The 23158-nt window shown below is 41.4% G+C and overlaps 1 protein-coding gene across 11 annotated transcripts in view; it reads left to right on the plus strand.

The window, feature by feature from the left end:
* The first annotated feature begins 712 nt into the window (after positions 1-712).
* LOC145450056 (short transient receptor potential channel 4-like) overlaps positions 713-23158 on the plus strand; it is a 41847-nt gene continuing 19401 nt past the window's right edge. For 7 of the 11 annotated variants that reach the window (XM_080328514.1, XM_080328518.1, XM_080328520.1 and 4 more), the window contains exons 1-3: positions 719-4646; positions 21706-21785; positions 21850-22042. In XM_080328514.1, coding sequence (XP_080184640.1) covers positions 4307-4646; positions 21706-21785; positions 21850-22042 — 613 coding nt within the window. In that variant the 5' untranslated portion in view covers positions 719-4306. Of the gene's footprint in view, positions 4647-4802; positions 4883-4948; positions 5145-6632; positions 6790-8302; positions 8514-8827; positions 9038-9095; positions 9207-9535; positions 9680-9743; positions 9939-9997; positions 10128-10183; positions 10298-10487; positions 10657-10723; positions 10882-11609; positions 11775-11888; positions 12039-14138; positions 16128-19576; positions 20318-21705; positions 21786-21849; positions 22043-23158 lie in introns of those variants that run through there. The other 4 variants (XM_080328513.1, XM_080328524.1, XM_080328521.1 and 1 more) reach the window with 4 other exon arrangements.

Below are 23158 nucleotides of genomic sequence, written 5' to 3' on the forward strand. Positions count from 1 at the left end.
TCATAATATTTAGTGATCTACTTACTTACTTTTCGCTATTTTCAGTTTGTCAAGTAGAAGTAGTGTAACCCTCCAATTAGAAAGAGAAACTGGGGAATTCTCGGGCTGTTTTCACGGAGTTTTAAATTTCAATCTTAAGAAAATTTATGTCACACCCAGAATTTCCGTCGCGCTTCACATCTAGTAGATATTGAGTTACAAATATGTTTTCACGAAAGCGAATCTTATTTAGGTTGCAGGTTGCATTGCACCACATTGTCGCCCATATGACATATTTCGTCACAGTAAATATGGCCCATCATAACGTTTGAAACTACCGTTTCGCAATCTACCAGTTACCCATCATATCGTAATCTAGCAGCCCATGGCGTGCCCTAATCTGGAAAAGTGGGCTCTGACTTTTTGAACGTTAGATCTGTTTTAACAGACCACCGTTAAAACTGTCACGACAAAAGGCATAAAATACATTTTCCGCTTTTCTGATGTATTATTGGAAGTTGTCGTTCGCAACTCGCAGTATCATTACTTGGAGTTCTAATTAGTTTCAGTTCTTTTGTCTGGAGAACATATATGTTTACGTTTAAAAGCAAGTGTAGCATCGCCGTCTATTTTCCTATGATACAATTACACTATATGTCATTTTAACATTATGCCATATTTTTTTATCATCGTGAATCGCGCAAAGTGTTAACATCGTATCCATACAACTTCTCCGTATTGCTCTTCGACTAAATTAAAGGCGGTAATATGCGTGAGGGAACATGCCATGACATTTTCTAAAACGGGATGTTTTAGTAAACAAAGGGCTAGTATCTCATTTCCATAGCAAAACAATCATTTACATCTCATGATTCAGTCGAATGCTCATGCTGTCGGAAATTTATACCTTCTGTGATGCATCAATATGCATTGTACATGAAGCTCTCTGCACCCTCCTCATAGTTCAATTTGCAGCTTTTGAAAGTCCATGCAAACGTATTATGACCGTTTTCAAAACTACTTACTTACTTGAGTAGATTTGAAGCCAGCAAATTCTACTTCTACTTCAAGTAGTTTTAGGTTGCTTATGTAAGAAGTACTTCTACTTGTACTTGAGTAGATTTTTGCGTCGCTACTTCTACTTCTACTTGAGTAGCTTTCTTGACTACTTTGACCACCTCTGGTTGGTATGCTAAAACAGCTCTAAAACTAAAGAAAAGTCAGAGTCCATTTTTCAAGATTAGGACACGCCATGGACAGCTAGATTACGATATGATAAGTAAATGTTAGATTGCGAAACATCAGTTTCAAACATTATGATAAGCCATATATTCTGTGATGAAATATTTGATATGGCGAAGGGTGACAATGCGGTGTGAACGGATCCACGCCAACCCGCTACCCAAATTATATTCACTGATACTTACGGGAAATCATACTAGTTACTCCGCATTGACTGCGCGCGAAGCGCGACCAAAATTCTAGGCTTAACTCTCCTCCGTGAAAGCTCCGTGATACTCCGTGAAAGCAGCCCCGAAATTTCTCAGGCTATCTTCCGGATTGGAGGATTAAACTACTTCTACTTGACAAACTGAAAATAGCGAAAAGTAAGTAAGTAGATCACAAAATATTATGAAGTAGAAGTAGAAGTAGTGAAATTCAGATCTACTTGAGTAAGTACCAGAAGTAGAGGAAAACTACTTGAGTACTTCGAAAAAGTAGAAGTACTTCGTTACTGACCACCTCTGGTGAAACACCATCAAAATCGACCTATACCAGCAAAGGTCGACTAAACGCATATGACGGTAACCGAGTTCAGATATAGATACGATTGTTACATCACACCTTAGGGGCACAGACCTATTGTGCCCCGGTTGCTCGGTAATTTTATGAATAGGAGAGAGTAAATCACCGTTTCTTTATTGTGCGCGGCTTTGAGAGAATAGACAGTGAAAGCTTGTTATGAGCGCTACCGGGGCATGCCCCGGCTAAGCATTCGCAAAGCGAAAACACGGAAGAGAATTCGATTTTCGCAGAGACTTCGCTATATATGGGCATTTACAAGCGAAAGGACAAGAAGAATACGATTTTCGCTGTGATTTCGGTATATATAGATTGTTGTGCGTCTATAAATGGTAAAGAATTGTTATTGAACAGAATTTTAGGTGGGGCAATGCCCCAGTTGCCCTATAGGACGAGCCGCCACTGCGCGTATTTATCCACCGATACAAGTAATAAAACGTAACCTTCAAGTTTAAAGTATAGAGACCAAAAACAGTATTTATTGGATTATTAATGTACTTCAATAACTGTTCAAGTCAATGATACATCTGTGGTCCATCAAAGTTGTCACAAGTTCTCTGGCTGCATGTCAGACGTAAAACCCCTTGGGAAATAATGCACGTGAGCGTCAGTTAGATTGTTCATGTTCATGGTCGAAAACGTTTGCTCGCAAATGCATGTAAACAAGTAGACCCGCGGACTCTTTTATAAAATAGCGAAAATCAACAATGATGCTATAGTAGCACGAATCCTAAAAGTGCGCTGCCTAAAAGCAGTTCATAAGACGCAACCAACATCACGGTCAAACGTTGATAGTAATCAATCAAGTAATCACTAATCAGGCGTTCGCGTGAGCGTATAGGCTACAGATTTCAATGTTGAAGGACTACCGGTCCGCCCAATTTTCTTTGAAATTTTACCGATCCGCGATGTGAAAAAGGTTGAGAACCGCTGAATTGCACATTGTCCGGTCTAACCTATCTTTTCTTCTCTTGCTAGTCCTCGTCGAAATTGTTGGCAAAGCGACGGAGGATATTGATTTTATGGAATTATTATAAGGTATGATTATTCCAGTTGATGCATTTGGTGATGGTTAAAAAGTCAGCATGTACTTCATCATTATGGCATATTTTGGCTAAGTCGTCAGTATAGGTACCGTTGTACGTAAATATAGCACTTTACGGAAATGCAGGACTAGAATTAGTAATATGACGTCTCGCTACATTATATATAGCCTCGTGTTCACGTTCGCGTTCGCATAGAACCTTTCAAAAAGGTTCGCGTTCACACGAACCAGAACCTTTCATGGGTTCGCACCAACTCTAAACAATATGGTGATCCGGTATAGCAGATTCTTTTCCGCATTTTCCTTGACTATCAATGTCTGGATTATAGTGTCTGTGCTGAATGCTTAGCAGGAAACTTCCTCGATCGCAATTCCTTGTCTGACCCGTGTGATTGACAGCATACAAAACCAGGTGACTTCCGAAGCATATGACAGGTCTAACGTTATATATTCATCAATCACAAAGGTTAACCTAGTACTTGAATTTCCCCTAGCTCAGTGTTTTTGCCTTAGCTCAAGTATGAAATTTCGTTGCACATCGAATGCGCACATTGCGCAGTGCGCACTAACAATGTTTAGAGAGCTGAACACTTTAACAGTGAATTGAACGTAGCTCGACATTACAAGGCGTCCAGGCAGGCATGATATAAATAGATTTAGCATCGGGTCTGTATCATTATCTTGGGCAACGGTGTTAGCTAAATGAATGGTCAAATTCGTTTGCATTGTAAGATTTCTGAGTGCATTTTAGTTTGACTACCTTTGGTTCTTAGCCCTTACCGCAACGACGTTTTGGTTAGGAAGTGAAAATTCAACTATCTTCCTATTTAAACATACGAGAAGCATCTCGATTAAAACCGCGTGGAATATCTTCGAAATTAAATGCTACTTACAATAGCTGTGAATAATACTGACAAAACACGCACTGTCGCATATCGGAAATTCACCGAGGCGGACGCTATGTATATCACATAGGCGTTTTCGCGCATAATCAGCATTTGTCATATATAAGCTACTCATATATATATACGAACTATACGTACACGAAAACATTATTTCGACGAGATTGAGTTGTCAAGTTGTTATGCTCCTGTAAGCTTCTAGTTTTGATATTTGCACGGTATCGTGACGATAGAAATCGAGATAGTTTCAAGCATTAGGCCTAATACACGCAGTTCATCTATCAATATGACCTCCCAATATTGGGTCGCCACGATTCTGGCGAATACGATTTAAAAAGGATAAGATCCATCGGCCAATGATACCGCAACGGAAATATTTGTGGCTTCTCAGGCATTCGTTGGTAGGAAAAAAGACAAAGTCGATGTATGGTTATGGAACATACAGGATAATATATATTTACAACAGCACCTGATTTTTATTTCCTTAGTTACATTCGTCCGATATATTTTGTAGGAGAGGCCTATATAGGATTTGAGGAATAGTGACATTCATTGAAAAACCAAATCTATCCACAAGATGAGCTCTTTATCTGACGAATCGTCATACGATGATGAGCTGGATAATACTGAAGGATCTTACATGACATCTACATCGTTCCACCGCGGTTCTGCGTCTAGCAATACTAGGAGGTCGCCGCACGACAGTGGTAAAAAGGGCAATGTCGAGCAGGAAGATTCAAAACGCGGTCCGGAAATTGCGGATCTCAGCACTGTGGAGAAACTGGTTGGAAGCGGCGAACCAGCATCTGAAAACGGACAGGAAAACGTAGTCGATGGCACTACAGCAAACCGACGTGAAGTAAATTTCAATAGAAGCCAGTCAATACCATTCACGAAACGAGCAAAACTTTCGAAAAGTAAGAATATATACATACGAAGTCGTATTATAGTGTGACAATAACGTGTTAGAGTGTCAAGTGCGATATTTGTTTATTGTATTGAGTCACGTTTGTATGCAAATGCAGCAACATTACCAGTGCTCAGTGCGTGACTCGTATGTGACTATCTTGCAGTGTTGCATCCCGGTGAATCATCGTCATCAGAAGAAGAATTGTATACAACTATGCCTATGCCAAGGAACTACACGAAACAAGTACCGCCAGTTATACACTTTTGAACAAATCGGACTTATAACCTTCAACTTGTTTCCGACATACAGACGCCGAGTGACCTGCAACCGACTTCATCGTCTGCACGGCACGACCATGTGAATCAAATCCAGTCTGATAACAGCAGGTTAGATACTGACGACGAGCACGACATAGTGCCCATGCAGCTGCTGTCAACGATTGTGAATCCGGAAGTGTTATCGCAAGTCAAAAGTCACCTGAAAGGAGTTCGTACCAACAAGGAAGGTAGGCTACATACACGCACTTTTGTTAAATCTATATTTCTCCGGACTTCCCCAAGAATAAGGGGCGAGATAATAATATGCGTTGAAGTTGGAATATTGGTTATTTATCAATGATCGCTATGGACATGGCCTTGTTAGACTTTACCCCATAGCGTTACAGAACACCATTCTATAAATTGACAAGCTTCTTGGAGGTACAGAACTTCAATATACAATTGAATAGTATATTCATATTGAAATAACCCCGAATATTTTCGGCTGACACTCGTCAGGGGTAATCGTCAGCAACTAGTAGAGAATTCAAAAGAATATCGTATATCAACAATAGTATCACAAAATATGACGTCAATTGCAGAATTTATGGCCTTTGATTGTTCCGCATCAATCTTAAGCGGATGAGTTAAGGGTGAGCTTTTCACCGAGCGTGCCTAATGAATCTAGCCACATGGTGGTTTATGCGTTCCTGCAAACGCTTGGACGTTTTCCCCACGTAGCCACAATCACAGTGGCACTTATCCAGAGGTGGTCAAAGTAGTCACCGTCGCTACTCAAGTAGAAGTAGAAGTAACGCCGGAATTTCTACTCAAGTAGAAGTAGAAGTGGTGGTTCACAAGTAAGTAAGTAAGTAGGTATTTTACGCTTATTTGTGCCTACAAAACTGAAAACTGTCAAGTAGAAGTAGAAGTAGTCTAAAATCATAACTACTTAAAAAGTAGTGTGGGTAGAAAAAATCTACTTCAAGTACTTCAAAAAGTAGAAGTACTTCGTTACTGACCACCTCTGCACTTATATTCGTACACTACATTACTTTGTTGAAGTGCAGGGAGCACCTCTTTGCGTATTGAAGGAGGCAGTTGTGTAATCGTTAAAATCACATTGGTTTTGACTGTGTCGTAACACTTACTGACCGCAGAAATCAATTGTTTTTCAAATCGAGTGGCAATGGGACCAGGAACGCATAAACCAGCATGTGCCTAGATTCATTAGAACACTCTAGGTGAAAAGCTCACCCTTAACTCATCCGCTTAAAATTGATGCGTAACAATCAAAGGCCATAAATTCAGCAATTGGCAAACGCTTGTTGGATAATCCCGACTGTGCGAAAAATTATCGAGACGACAGATTTCGCATACTCGGAAAGGGTCGTTCACACTTTCATTTGTGTGCCTTGGAGTCGATTTTTATCAAAATACACCAGCCAAGGCTGTGTCAACAAAAAGAGTTCTTGTATCATCTAAAAATAGTACGTTGAACGCTCTCGTATTCGACATTTCATGCTGGTGACGTCATATCTTGTGATCCGATTGTTGATATAAGAGTTCTTTTGGGGCTCATTTCAACATGAATATAATATTCAATTCTATAAATTTCAAACCAACTGCTCGCATAATCACTTAGCGATATAATATATCGTTACTGATAGAGCACCGATTGATGGGTGTGGGTTGCGGAAGTATTCGAGGTAACCTATACCCTGTTGTTTCTTCAGACAGGCGGTCTAAGTCGACGCCTGTCGAACCGAGTCCGGCGAAACTATGGGAGATGAGGAAGAAAATGCAGACGGAAAAGAGTCTGCTTAACAGGGCACAAGCCAGCAAAATAAAGGCCGGTTGGAAAGTGCGCGAATGCATCGCCAGTCTTCCTGAGTAAGTCTGATGTTCATTAATGCTGGTGCAGCGCGTGAATCAGATATCATTATCAATAGGATGAAGATGATTTATTGACAATTACTTTCGACAAATCAGATACCCATTCTGACCAAAAAGATTATCGCAGTACGCACACACGTCCATACCTGCGCGTTATGTTTTTCAATAGTATTACTGTAATACCAACGATAAAGTCAACGCATATATGTCGGATTCCAGCAAAGCCCGATATCCGCGATATCTAATCACTTCATCTATAGTTTAATTATGATAAAAAGGAAAAATACACAGTCTATACTGGTGACTAGGGATGGTGTGAACGTGAGGTTCACGTTCGCGTTCGGTGTGCGAACCTCGGAAATTTAGAGGTTCACGTTCACAAACGAACCTTGGTAGGTTCTGCACTGTGAACCTTTTTCCTATATTACTATTTTCACTTCAATTTAACATCTTTGGTTGAAATTTATTGCATTTCAACTTTGAGCCACTCTATGCATGGCGCTGGCAGCATAAAAAAAATCAACACTAAACGAGCATACACCTCGCCAATCTCAAAATTTTTACCTGTTTTGGTAAAAAAGTTTGCCCGAAATATCCAGCTTTCCGTTTGTGAATATTTAGTGACTCTCTGCTGTGAGCTTGACCCGCAATCACGCAACATTAAGAGCAAAATACAATACATGTAGGTAGTCGGCGAATGATGTCTATTCAACCAATCTACGAAATTGATATCATTGTCGATGTGAAAAATCTAGCAGGCGTTCGTGGTCAATCTTGATTTCATATGTTTATTGTATCATTAAAACCAAATCCGTGTGATTGGGGTGTTGACTACTGCTGTATAACTTGTTAAGGTAAAATCGGTACAGCACGTACAGAAACCCGTTTTACACTCTGCTCGATATATACGTAGCAATACTCACACGCCGAATACATTGTCCGGTCTGGCCTGGACCGTTAAGGCGTAAGCTTATATTCCCTTGGAAGTCCTCGTCGAAATTGCCAGCAAAGCGATGAAAGATAGTGATTTTATGGGAGTATTATATCATTTGATTGCCCCAGTTGATACATTTGGCGACGTTTAAAACGTGAATATGTACTTCAGCATTGTCGCATTATGTGGCCCGAGTCGTCGCTAGGTATCGTGTACATTAATATAGGCTTGCACTTCACTGAAATGCAGGGTTGGAATTAGCAATATGACGTCACGTGACGTCATGAGGTTCACGTTCGCGTTCACAAAGAACCTTTCAAAAAGGTTCGCGTTCACACGAACCTGAACCTTTCAGAGGTTCACACCATCCCTACTGGTGACACCTCACTCATTAAGAGTTTAGATTCGACACGTTCACAAAATATAATGTTATAAAGAACAGTGTAGGCCTATGGGCCTCTGCAGACCTCGAATCCGTCAATGGACTTAATTACATTCCGATACATACGATAAGATACATACGAATAGTAAATGCTAACAAGCTTTTCAAATGAACTCTCACTGTTTTCGCATCAGCGGAGAAAACATCAACACATTCTATCTGACTTTGGTTCGTCGGGGGATGCTTCGCGAAATAGACGCTTTATTCAGCATGAGCAAAGTCATCAAGAGTGCGGATTTCAATGAATTTGACAAAAACTTTGTTGCCGAGGACTGTAAATCAGCGCTACGCATCGCAATCGATATGATGGACGAGTGCATGATGAGGAAATTGTTAGAACATGGAGTAAGTGTATAATACTTGAACTCTGAATTGTGTAGTGACTCTCCTTGTGAGGATAAGCATAAATTTAAATCGGACAGTGCGAATTTACCAATGACTGAATATATAGGGTCTCTAATTTCAATAATTTTGAGTCTATTTATTACTTCGTCATCGAAATCACTCTTGTATGTCACCTGTGACGTATGCTAAGTCCACTATTTCTCCCTACGTCGTCCCCGTTGCTTTGCTGAGATGCAAAGTCAGTATGCATTAGTCTCCAAAGACTCATAGTGATACGATGAAGTGGATTCAAGACCCGTGGTTGTTTCGCGCAGGTTGACCTTGGACTGAGTATCTTTCATGTCATTGAAGCCGACTTTATGGAAGGCCTGAAGCTCATTCTTGCTTACGATGGATGCACGAATCTCAAGATCGAAACGGAAAATTACCATTTCCAGATCGGCATGACGCCGATGCTTATGGCTGCTCACAGAAATAACTACAGGATGCTGTCGATACTTCACGAATATGGTCATCGGTTAACGGTAAGTAATTCGAATGTCATCGAATTGTGCAAGTAAATATGTTCCGGTCGCTTGGCAGGAGGTGAAAGATTGGAGCGATGGCATACAAGTAGCGTGGGAATCCGCTAATGAAAGGAGAATGATTCTTCTTGCCCGTGCCCAGCCGGCATATATCACGTTAAAATCGGAGGCAAGAAAACTCCTTCTGTATTAAATGTCCTTATAAGATCGAGATATTCAGTCAATATAATCACGCCTGTGTCGTAAAAACCGAGAATAATTCTAGCTTTCGTGTATTTTCAATAACGCAGTGTGCACGCAAGTCAGACTGATTCCGACTTGTAGAATACACATTACGCTCAGGTGGCAACGTGTCTACTTAGATTAGTCCTCAGCGTGAGAACCATCTGCTGTATAGGCCTACACCATAGTCAAACAGTCGAATATGACCAGGACCCCTCACATGTCAATAAAACTGAGTCTGATTCCATCTTTCGTCTATTTTTCATAAACGTTTAGGTGAATCGCATGAACCCCATGAAGTATTGTCTCAAGGAAGTAAAAAAATTGCGTCAATTCGCTAAGGAAGAACACGAATTCAGCGATTTCTATAAAGAATTGCGATGTAAATACGAAGATTACATGTGCTCTCTTCTGGATTTTGTGAGTGTATATTTAAATTCATTTTAATCATCGATATTTACAATGTAGCCTAATAATATCAAAGGTGTGCTCGTCTGACGAGCTGTCTGATTTATTTCAATTCGAAAGACCAGCGCCGGCAGTAAAGAAGAAAGACCAAATAGTGACTTTCATCGACGGCGCCAAGCAGGAGAGATGGAAGTATTTGAGCAGTTTTGAACTATTGGAACGAGCTGGTCAGGAACAGTTGATACGATTTGTCACTCATCAACAGTCTCAGGTGCGCGACTCTTTACGGAATTCGTGATTCCTATCGTCAACGTAAAACCACCATTCCAGCTCGCCCTATCGCACATGCGTTATCGCTCACTGCCATTATTACGGAATAATCTCTTTGCGTACGGCATTGGACTGCTGTTTCCGATTCTATCAATCTTTTACATATTCATCCCCAACAGCCCGCTCGGAGGTTCGTATGACATCATTAAATAAAAAAATTTGATTTTGATATCTGTTTCTTTACAGAACTACTTACGCTACCGGTGGTTTCATTCTATTGCCACATGATGTCTGATATTGTGTTTGCGCTTCTACTGCTATTAAAAATTCTAGTGCGAGAGGTAGAATTCGATAAACTAGGTAAGCATTACAGAATAGGGCCTATGTGTCATAACTGGCCACTTTGAATAGTGGATATTCGCGCAAATTTGTAAAGGTTGAGAAACTGCCGATCTTCCGCTGACGTCACAGTCGTGTTGTGACACCTCAATCTCTCACCCATGTCTTTTATATACACGCGCCTCGTGCTGCTTACCCGCAATATTTTCAGGACAACCAGTCACTACATTGGAATGGTTTATATTCTTATGGATTATGGGCAAATGGGTTCAGGAATTTCAGGAATGCCTGAGCAGAGGCTTCAAAGCCTACCTTCGCGACATCTGGAACTATACTGACTTAATTTTGCTTACACTCTTCTCTGCAAGCATGGTGATAAGGTTAATGCCGGATATGGTACATTTGTGAACTGACGACAGTTACTCTTGCAATTTCACAATATGACAGAATATGTGATGCCGTGATGCAATCGGACACTGAACACATCAAAAGGTACAGGTGGGGACCGCATGAGCCAAGGTTGATAGGAGAAGGAATGCAGGCTGTTGGATACGTCTTCCTGTTTCTACGATTTCTTGGTTTGATGAGAGCCGACCGCTACCTGGGTGAGATTATTAAAATGTACGCAATAGCATACCATAAAGGCCTCCCTATATGCTTGTGAAAGGGGATGTCGAACACACCTAGTATTTAGTATAACAGCCGTATGCTGCGATAAGTACATAGTTTCTACAGTAGAGATTAACATGTCACGCTCGATTGAAAATTGCTCTTCAGTTGGTCAGTAACAAAGTATTTCGACTTTTTCGGAGTAGGCTAACTCAACTATCATACTATACTTCCTTATTCACTTACAGTACTTACTTTCAGGGAAAGCTACTGAGTTTTTAGATTGGGAATTTAGTAAAGTAGAAAGTAGTTTTAAGGTATGTTTTCATCTTCTTTATGAGATAAATTTTTATATCGACTGTGGGAAATACCCCTCGTACCACGGTAACTGAATTTATTTTCGACATTGCACGTATTTGTAGTGTCATCGATCGCTTTGCGTAGGTCGCCAAGAAGCACCTTGCAATTTCAAAAATAATCACCGCCGATTAACTGCTAAAAGTGTGCGAGCCCTTGACAAAATCTACGTTTTGAAATCACTTATTTAGTACCTTTCAGACCATTATTTTCTACTTCAACTTAGAGTAGTTTTGACACTTCTACTTGCACTTCAGTAGATATTTACGACGTTACTTGTACTTCTACTTGAGCACTTGAGTACCTTGTTTTCATATGAGATCGGTATTTTCCCACTTTCGAAAAATTATACTTTCATTTCTTTTAGGCCCGTTACAAATATCCCTCGGTAAAATGCTGGCCGACATCGTCCGATTTCTCTGCCTGTTCGCTCTTGTATTGGGGGCCTTCGCTTTCGGGCTGAGTGATCTTTATTGGTACTACGGTACCGCAGAAGGATCCAGATTTCTATGCGGAAGTTCCGGAAATGAAAGTAAGCATCAGGGCAAAATGTAGGTTTCAAATCGAACAACAATTTTCAAACGTTGCGGGACCCTGACGAATTGCGTCACAATTATCGCAAGTCGCAATGTGATGTCTTTTCAAGGTCAGAATGCTACGGACAGCTGCAGTACGAAGGCGGTTGCGTTCACGTCCATCGTCAATTCAATGGGCGACCTTTTCTGGGCTCTCTTTGGCTTATTTGACTTGGACAAAATGTCTCTCAATGGGAAACACGCATACACGGAATACATCGGTAAGATATCGCTATTGTAAACTGTAAACTACATCACAGAGGGATGGTCACATCATTCAGCATTGCTACTCAAGTAGAAATAGAAGTTATGTCGCGAATCTTTGCTCAATTCCAAGTAAGTAGTTTTAAAACGTTGATTTGGTCGAGGTGTTGATTGGTGGGTTGGTATGGGTTTTTACTGCTGCTCTGTTACTTTGTAGTTGTGCACCAGCGAAAGTTTGACTAGAACAATACTTTTCTAAATTATTCGATTCGACGGTAGTGCGAATTCTATAATAGGCGTTTCAGTGAAAGGGCTAGTAAGAATTCCCGATAACGCAATGTTAACGCCATTGTTCCTGGCAGCTTCGATGATATATTGTCTGTTAATTGTGAATCTCGGACATTTTAGCAGGAAATGTTCCACGGATTCAGGCTGTACGCACAGTTCACATAATCTATTATCATGGCACCCGATCCTGTGCAGATGTTCGTTCGGCCTGCAATGGCTAGTTTGGAGTCGAGGGTATCGTAAACCGGAGGGGATAATACCTTCAAAATTCCAAGATACACCCACGCGACAACGCAAAACGACTAATGACACAGCAAATAGCACAAGTTTCGAAAATAGCTTCTATTACCACGATAAAGGGGTTATTTCGCCCATTTGTTATCGTAATGTCAGTCACAAAAGAGTTGCAAACCGTTCCCAAAATTGCTACCTACAGTAAACCGTAAAGAGTAGGTATAGTTTAGCGTAAAAAACAGTTTGAGTAGAAGTAGAAGTAGTCTGAAAACCTACTTGAGTACTCTGAAAAAGTATAAGTACTTCGTTACTGGTAACCTCTGATTTATCACGGGTGTTTTAATTTCACTACTCTCGGAATGTAAAATCATTGGTAACCAGATGTCGTCAGAGTAGTTATCGTTGGTACTCAAGAAGAATTAGAAAGTAACGGCGTAAATATCCACCCAAGTAGAGATTTTCAAGTAAGAGTAAGTAGTCTAGGCCTGGGTTTGCCTAAAAACTGAAAACTATTGAGTATAAAGCAGAAAAAGTCAAAATTCTCAAAACAGACTGATTTGTCAAAAATTTTCGTATAAGAGTTACACCAGTGTTTTTCAAACTTTTCCCCATCGCGTAGCACCGACTTATTTTTCACTACACGGCGTTCCCACCTGAATTACTTATGTTACTTCAATGTACCAGTGTTTATTGGTTATTCCTGTCAGTTCTATACCGCAACACCAATGGATAGCAAGAAAGCGCCATTCAATGAGATAATTGCAACTGTTTCTTATGCAGAACCTCGCCAATCTGAGGGATGACATTATTACTCGCAGCGCTCTTCGCGTAGCACCTAAAAAGCTCTCGCGTACCACAGTTTGAGAACCACTGAGTTACACCATTGTATATATTCTTGTATAGCACATCACTAGGAACAGAGTTGGTCAAAGTAGTTATCGTTGGTACTATAAAGTACAAGTATAGAAGTCGAGATTTGCATGCTCCAGGTAAAACTTTGCCTAAATTTACTAACAACTACCCAGTACAAGTGGAAGCGTTCTAAAATCTTAACTACTTGAGAAAGCATTGCAAGTAGGCGAAACCAATACTTGGAGTTAGGGTTGCATTTAAAACAATCAATTTCCAGAACTCAAAAAGCGGACACACAAGATTGTTAGTTACAGGCAAAAAGTTACAATAACAGACATACAAGCAATGACGTCATGGATATTCAATTGTGACATCATAGTGGATTGACATTGGCAATTGAAAATATAGGGTGAATATAGCTCCTTAGACGAAATATCTACGTACTATAGCTGTTGAACCGAATATTTTTGGGGTTGCAACCATCCCATATCGTAAACGTCGGCTATATCGGGTGGTAATTGTACGTAGGCTCATACAAGATGATTTTTGGAAAGTATTTAAACAATTATGGCAAGATTTTAAAACTTAAAAATACAAAAGGCATTTAAATGCCTTTGTTTACAGCACTGGTTATAACATGTTTTAAACAAAGTGTTTTAAACAACCATTTGTTTTAAATGCAACCCTATGGTACTTCGAAAAAAAATAATTACTTCATTGATGACCACCTCTGCTGGTAACAGGCAGAACGCTCGTCGCTACTTATCACGTGGTGGCCATCATCGTCATGTTGAACATGCTGATCGCGATGATGAGCAAGACGTACGAAGACACGAGCGAGGACGAAGAAATCGCTTGGAAATTCCACAGGACTTCTGTTTGGATTCGATTCATTCGGCGCGAGGTCGTACGACCGCCTCCCATGAATCTCTTCCCCAATCCCTGGAGGATAAAAGAAAATCTGTGTCGATTCCGGGACTTCTGCCTGCAATACTGTCATCGTGGGGGGGACCTCACAAGCAAGGCCTATAACAATATGGGCAGGCGGATACCGCGAACTCAAAATAAGGCAACGCTCTCCTATCGCAAAAAGTCGAAGGACGGCCAACAGGAGCATATTATCGATGCGGTGGATTCGTCGAAACCGAATGAGGTAGCGGTATCCACCCCAGAACGTGGCGGTGGACCCAAAAATCCGCAAGCGGTCAGAGAGCAGCAGAATAATAACCAGCGATTTAACCCGGGTGTTGTGTCCGGCGTGAAAGCTGCCATCAGGGTGAATTTTCGACAGAAACATTCGAAAGCTGTTTTGAATAGACTTCTGTTCCGCTATAAGATCAAATATTTAACTAAGAAATGAATAGAGAGAGAGAGAGAGAGGGAGATGATATTCTTTTTCGCCGGCACCATCGAGATGCTTTGACGACGGAGTTGCGATACGGCCCCATGAGGTCATCTAGTCTGCGCCCCGTTTTTTTCTCCTCCATGCTATCCGTGATTGTTGAGCGCCTAGCAGGATAGCTGCGGATACCAATTCTCGAGTCTTTGGTATGACCCGACCGGGGATCGAACCCACGACCTACCGCTCGAGAAGCCGGACGCATAACCATTACACTATCTTTGATTGAATACAGTTTATTGTTCCAAAGAAACAGCGTCGCTGTCAGGTTGAAGCCCGGTGACGTAACACCCTGATTTCACTAGACCACAGTCACGACAAAGTCATCTCGTGGTATGCGACTCTGGCGCCTGGCGAAATGGTCGCTACAGATACGCAGCTGGCAATAGGAATGCAGCAGATAGTAATGTGCAACCAGCGAGTACTATACTGGTGCTGTGGACACTGGCATACGAGATGTACCTCGCACTTGAATGACTTTGTTGTCATTGTCGATGCGTCTGCTCTAGTAGTGATTTTATGCAAAAAACGTGTCGGTCTGCGTTGATTTTGGCGGTGCATTCTGAGATGTATGGCATATCCTAACCCTATGCCCAGTTTTGGCAAATTGCGACTCGAGTCGTTACAACCTTGAATGATGGATATAGAAGCTGCATTTTAAACGGACGCATTTCGACCCCCGAAACCCGCCCCCATGACTACGCCACTGTTAGTAGTGACTCTGAGCTAGCAATGGCTGCAAGAACATCGCACAATAGAACACTGGAATCACGATTCACGCCAAGCGACGACACGTGCTATCTATAATTGTTCGACAACCAGGGCCGTAGCTGCCGCACCACAAACCCCCCAATTTGGGGGGGGGGGCGAGCTCGAAGGGGCCCAAAATTATTTCGTGAATTAGCATAAATTATAGAGTATTTTTTGACAATTTATGCAACTATTTCAAATTTTTTTCCCGCTCCGCGTGATTTCATGTTGCTAAATATTTTGATTGTTGGGTACTCCTCCCCTAAAAAAATATACGCAAGATTTATAGAAATGGGCATATCGGCGTTGGCCATTACCGCGCCACGACGAACCAAGACATATAAAGTTTCAGGCCTTGTAACATGCGACTCCAAGAAGTGTGCCAGAACGATCGGCAGCGAGAAAACCTTGGCCGAAAAGGACTCCTGTTGACCGAAAACTTCGTTGTATATTCAAAATACACATAGGTTTAACTGTCCATAGGCGTCTGAATGACTGGCGCCGAATGTTCCTGTCTTGGCAATCTGAACCTCACAAGACAAATACCATTCGTAGGAAAAAATTATATGCCAGTGAAGAAATACCAATTTGAAATCGTGTGATCTTTTAGTTTACTACGCTTGGGCGATTCTCAGCAGACAGGAGGTCACGAAATAACATCATGTAACGAAGTCATAGCAACGGGTCCGCCCGCCCGAAGATGTTTAATTATTATTTACTGGCTCTACAGTTTCAAAGACACCTCACTCAGCTCTACCGGTAAATCTGATTACGTGAGTAGAGAGGACAAGAAATTTATAGCAATATATATGCGATTCCCGATCATATTGACCGATTTTATCATGAATTATCGAAAATTTTCGCGCTTCGCGCTGGCTGACTACTCAGTACAACTATAATTTCGTGGCAAAAGCGAACAACGTGATGGGGGATGGTTTATCACCCTATGGGAGCCCAAGACTCAAATTTGTCTGGGGGCCTGGCGAAATGCGGTTTCGTTCCTGCCAACGGGTATATACACCCGGAGATGTATCATTATTATGGAGGGGTCCTACCTTTTCAAATACACCTCACTTAGCTCTACCGGTAAATCAGATTACGTGAGCAGAGAGAGGATAAAATTTGACAGCAGTCTAGATGCAATTCCCGATCATAGTGACCGATTCAGTCATGAAATTATCGCGCTTCGCGCGTTTAGGCGAAAAAAGCTGACTTACTAAATGGACAGCCAATGAAGATGATAAGTAGCGGTAAACAACGTACAGGCTTCGCCCCCCATACGTTCGGTTTATCACCCTATGGGGGGGGGGGGGGGTGGGGCTGACGAAGTGATGTTACGGCCCTATCGACAACTATTTTATTTTCTAAATGCGCTACTAGAACAAGAACTATACTCGCTTTTCAAAATCAACAGCTCGAAGTAGAAATAGAACTGCTTAAAAAGCCAGTAGTGAGTTGTTGTTGTTGTTGTTGTTTATACAAGGCTTCAGGGGCTGTTGTCAGAGCTTCGTTGATGAGCTAATCCGTGATCTTATTGAATAAACGCCGCACGCGGATGCGTGTTTTAAAGACAACAGTGTGTGACGCAAACCAATCGATCAATTGTCGTTGTCTTCGTATTCATGGTGTTTCGACTACATCGGTCATTTTACTCTAGGCCAATACTATATTCATGATTCCTGAGCCGCCGCCATTTTATCACGATAAACTTTTTACGAGGATGTCCGTCTACATACATTCTTACATACATGTAAATGTAAATTCAACGGTGTTCGAGTTTATACTATATAAGGGCTGTCTTTTTGGCACATTGCTCGCTCATCAATTCTTGTCCTTTCTTTTGTCATTTATCGGGCCTTTCCTTGGGCTCTGGGCAAGGACGTCTTACCAACAGCGACGCAAGAGAGGGGCGCCCTGGTAAACCTTCATATTTCAAGGAATGATACAGCCCTGACTCGTACTCAATCTCTATAGTGTCGTTGACAGTGGATTATACAACTTCGTCAACTACACCGAATATGTTGTTTTGATTCTTTAGTAAGTTAGTAGTAGAAACTTCAAAATCTCGTTCAAATGTGGATAGCGGCCCATAGCCCGGCCCATTTTCTTGTAGGCTATTGTGAAACATTGCTTGCGGATACGGGGGCGAAGACAAACATTATACGTAAACATCCGACGCTTAGCAATAGGGACGCTAGGATCGAGCACGGTCTGATTTGGCGCTGAAGACAGAAGGAAGGATGGGGTGGCAATGTGGAAGCAATGTGGGATAACTCAGAGAAAACCTCTGCTGTTCGAAGTTACGACATTGCACAACTATAGAGTAGATACAGACAGTGTTGCGAACAATTGAGCGTGTGTCAGCTGGCTTACTGTCACTATAACGTGATAAACCAATTGGTAGTATTTGTATTTAGTAGCGTGTTGCAGTCGAATAACGTCCCTATACGGTCTTGCTATAATCTTGCTATAGTCTTGCTATGGGAAATAAAGTCAAGTCAGGCATCGCACTGTATCGCAGTTCTTCGCCAACGACGGGGGGGGGGGGGTCATTGGGATAGTTGGTGTAGTCAGTGATTCCAGTTTTGCAGTTTGCAAGCTGTGTTTCGACATCCGTGATGAACAGTAGACCGACGTTGAAACTCACGACTCCTCAGCTGTCGGCGAGCTCAGCCCCATTGTCGTTACAGGCTTTGTATAACATCGCTTACGCCGGTGGTTTCAACCGATGCGCGATGGCCCAATACGGTGCGACAGAAGCATTTTGGGGCGAGGCACAGAACTCTTTGGAATGAACGTAATTCATGAAAACCCCAGAATGGAAGTGAGGGAAAATTCGACGCGCAGAAATTGACGCATGGCATCGAGAGTAAGGTGAACAATAGCCTGAAAGGGTAGCATCTAAAACAAACATCAATTTTAAAAAACATGTTTAACACACGAACCTTATTTATAACATGTTTTTTATTGTTTTTTTTAGCCATTACGTCACGTTTTTTAAAATTGTGACGTATCAGTGGATATTCATTTTCAATTGAAAACATATAAGGTAAATATGGCTCCTTTGACCAAAAAGGCTTCCGACCGCTGTCATAAACGGACGACAAAATCATTATCCAGGACTACATCGTTATGCCACATTTTTACGGTCGGCGGTCATCATCATCAGAACATCCATTCCGTACCAATGATCATTATATTTACGTGTTATAGCTGTGGAACCGACGGCGATTTCGAGAGTTTCAACCATATTCCACATTGTATACGCTGACTATATCGGGTGCAAATCTTCTGTATACAGACTCATACTACATGTTTTCTTCGAAAGTTTTTACGCAATATGGCATAATTACACAACTTTAAAAAAATTTGAAAAGGCATTTTTTAAAAACACTGTTTAAAACACTTTGTTTAAAACATGTCTTAAAACACCATTTGTTTTTAAATGCAACCCTATTTAGCCTGAACTATTTGCAAAGTATGAGATCTATGAACGGTGCTAATATCTATCGTCCTAAATTAGCACCACACTGTAGGTTAAATGAGCAGATACCACTTGCTACTACTATGTCACTAATATGTCCTTTTTTATTATTTACCCTTATAATTATAAGTACAGCGATTAGTTTATGAGATAAAAACGGAAGATTTGGACCGAAATATTTAAGATTTTGACATTTTGACATTAAAAAAGCTTTATTGTTTGGCAAATTCAGACTAGGATGAACTTCAGTAGTTAATTTACGCCATTCTTGCGCAAAAAGTTGAAATTCATTGGTTCATTGCATGGAGTACTATTATTACAATATTATTACTAATATATATTAAGGGGTGGGCTATAAAATAGCTTCAAAGCGGAAATTGCGCCACGAATACAAACAAATATGAGAACCACTATGGCGTACGCGGAAGCGGGGGCGATGACAATCCTTGGTAAACAATCGGCGCTTAGCAATAGGGGTGCCTTAGTCGACCACGGTCGAACTCGACCTTGCCAGAGTCACTGGTGTCTCGGTGACGGAGCATGCCACTTTTCTACTCAAATTCTGGGTAGCACTAGGAACATTTTGTTCAAACATGTTTTAAGCAGTGTTTTAAATGAATGTATACACTACACAGCACGCACAATGACGATCCATGCAGTGGCAATCGACAATGAAATTATGTATGGCCGTACCAACTTCTTGGTCGCTTTTACTTCGGTACAATGAGTCCATCTTGTATAAAACAGAATCAGTAACGTGCGTACAGGTGAGGCAAGTGAGGCAGTGCCTCACGTCGTCCATATGAGTGAAAGAAAATTGTGACACCTTCAATGATTATAGCACCAAGAATTATGTGTGTTTTCCATCGATGTTCATGAATGACCAATTTTGAAACATTTTAACGCATAGGCTACATTATTTTATTTCCCTATAGTTACATTTATCCAATGCAATTTGTTGGAGTAGTCTTTAGAATTTGAGTATGAGAGTGGAATAACACCTATTTACATGATGAGGTCAGAGTCTGACGATTCGTCATTCGACGATGACTTGGAAAATATCACCGGGTCTGGCATAACCTCGACATCGTTCCCCCGCAATTCCACGTCTGACAATACCACAATGTCGCCGCACGACAGTGGTAGATATTGCAACGTCAAGCAGGAAGATCCAAAACGCGTTCGGGAAATTACGGATCTCAGCACCATGGTTAAACTCCATGATGGAAACGGCGAGCCAACATCCGAAATCGGACAGGAAAACGTCAATGACACTGCAGCGCAACGACGTGAAGTAGATTTCAATAGAAGCCAGTCAATACCATTCAGGAAACTAGTTAAATTATCGAAAAATAAGCATTGGCCAATACCAGGGGTGGGCAAACTTTTGAGCTCGCTGGCCGCATTCAACATCTGAATCCATTCGCGGGCCGCACTATATAAAATTGGGATTATAAACCAAATTGCAATATTGGTATTTGATTATAGTGATGACAGGGAGATAATATATGTGCCAAACATTGCTTTTGATGATATCGTATACGCTTCAGAAACATAGTGGCGAGATTGTATAGGCTGGTCGACCTCAATAACCAATTTGTCAAAACTTTCGAGATGAAAGTCGGTTGTCCCCATTCTTAGAACAGGATTTAAATTTAAATCTGTGAGCACTGAGCGGCGATCTGTTCATAGAATTACTAACTCCACTTTTGGTTCAGTTCCAAGACACACACTGCTGACAACGTCATAACCATGTTAGCTTCAAACACGCTTCTACTATGTATAGATAAAATATGAATACCCCAATTCTACGCATACAGAAAACGAATCTACCTAAGACACGTGCTAATCGTTAAATTATAAGCATCACTGAAATAATTGAAACTGGAGTGGCCAATCTGAAATCACACTCGTGAATCGAATTATGTCAATCTCGTATAGGATTTCTGTGATGTTTAGCAGTTGAAACCTTTCAAACTTCGTGGGCCTTGAAATCGGGCTGTCGCTGCTGCCCCATTAATTAAACATAAAAAATATGATAAGAAGTAGCCTATTTAACCTTAGAACAGTGGTTCTCAAACTTCTTATGACACGTCCCCCTTACGATGGTGAAAGATTTGGCACCCCCCTTATCGTCATATCACAAAACGCGGCCAGGATGCTAGCAAACCTAACGGATAGTTTGATGGCATGGAAGGTTACGACTGTGGATGAGAGATTTAAAAAAATGAAATTCAGACTATGTACAGAGCAATAACCAAGAATTGGATGTAAATTTTTTTAGTTGAGCTCAGCTTCGCACCCCCTTCAGATGCTTTCACGCCACTAAGGGGGACGCGTCCCCCCAGTTTGAGAACCACTGCCTTAGAATTATCATGGTGAAATATATTAAGAAAAAGTTTCATAAAGTCCCTGCATTATTTCGATTTTAAGTAGGTCTACGCATTTTATCAATATTTTTAAAAGTTTCATTAGACTCTCGCGGGCCGCACAGAACGGTGTTGCGGGCCGCATGCGGCCCGCAGGCCGTAGTTTGCCCACCCCTGGCCTATACCGATGAAGTCATAACAATTTTCACAATAAAGCGTGAGAGTGCCAAGTGTCATTGTATACTTTCGTTAGTCGATGAAATCATGTTCATATGCAAATGCAAGTCTTATGTGACTAAATTTTGCAGTGTTGCAGCCCGGTGAGTCATCGTCATCCGACGAAGAACTTTATACTTCTATGCCTATGTCACCGAACTACACGAGACAGGTGCCTGTAGCCCGATACTTTGAACAAACTGGCTTATTACCTTCAACTTATTTCCAATATACAGACTCCTCAAGACCTGGAACAGACTTCATTGTCTGCTTATGATCACGTGACTAGCATCCAGTCGGATAGAAACAGGATGGATACTGACGACGAGCAAGAAATAGTGCCTATGCATCTGCTTTCGGATATTGTGAGCCCGGACGTGCTATCGCAAGTGAAAAGTCAACTGAAAGGAGCTCGTAATAATACGGAAGGTACATATACATGAGTTTGTTAAGTCTGCATTATCCTTTTTGCCGCAGATAAGGGGCGCGGACGTATAGTTGGAATGACATTCATTTATCAATGATCGCTATATGAGCTGAGCAGTCGCCTTGGTCAAGCTTATGAAAATACACCATAGCGTCACGAATAACATTCGATAAATTCCAAACCAACTGTCAGCACTCAGCAATATCACATTTGTTACTGATAGCCAACGATAGCTGGGTGCTGCGGATGACGCGGCCCGCTGAAAGGTCTTGATCGATGTGCATCAGAGATGAGCATTGGATTGGACTTGGATTGGACAGGATCAGGATTATGGGTTATTTTCGTTGGTACTGGATCGGACCGGATTGTGATTTTGAAAAAAAATGTCGGACCCGGATCGGACCGGATTGTGATTTTGAAAAAACAGGTTGGACTTGGATTTTGAGCATTTCAAAATCCGGACTCGGGCACACTGGTTTCGTAACCAGAAGTGAGGGGCGGCGGGAGAGAGGAATTATTGCCAGTGTTGCCAATTGACGCATTTAAAAGCCAAATGACGGAATTTTGGCATATTTTCATGCTGGTTAGCACCGTTGGTTCCGCTGTTCCGTCTTTTAGGGATGCCCGTATGGCACATTGGCACTTTCGAATTTCTTCAACCAGAGCAATGTAAATTTGTTAACAGCACATTAGATATTATCAAGTTCTGTTTACATGAGCACCTAAGGAAGTATTTGATGTCAGAATTACAGAAATATGGGATTGATGTTCGTATATAGGTGCATATCGAAATATTACGTCCAGGTCACTTTATCTGCTGCCAAGGTGCCAAGTGCAAGTGGCGCAAGTGCAACAGCCTGTTTGTATAATATTAACAATCCATCTGGGCTACTACATATGTTTCTCTTTCTCGGAGACATGGATTTAGGTCGAGTCGAGATACTTCTAGGTTTGCTGATCCATAGGAAAAGTTTGCCTAGTTCGTATTCGTATGCTTTATTCGTGCCACTTTCGCTGTTGTGGACATCTTGATTTAACTTGAGTTGGATTCAACCCTATATTAGTAGAAGAGCACGAATTCTACCAAGTCGTGGTGGTACAATCTTCTCTCTGCTGCC

This window comes from Botryllus schlosseri, chromosome 11 (genome assembly GCF_051294905.1).
Source record: "Botryllus schlosseri isolate E-star chromosome 11, Bs_hap1, whole genome shotgun sequence".
In the NCBI taxonomy this organism is placed as follows: Eukaryota; Metazoa; Chordata; class Ascidiacea; order Stolidobranchia; family Styelidae; genus Botryllus; species Botryllus schlosseri.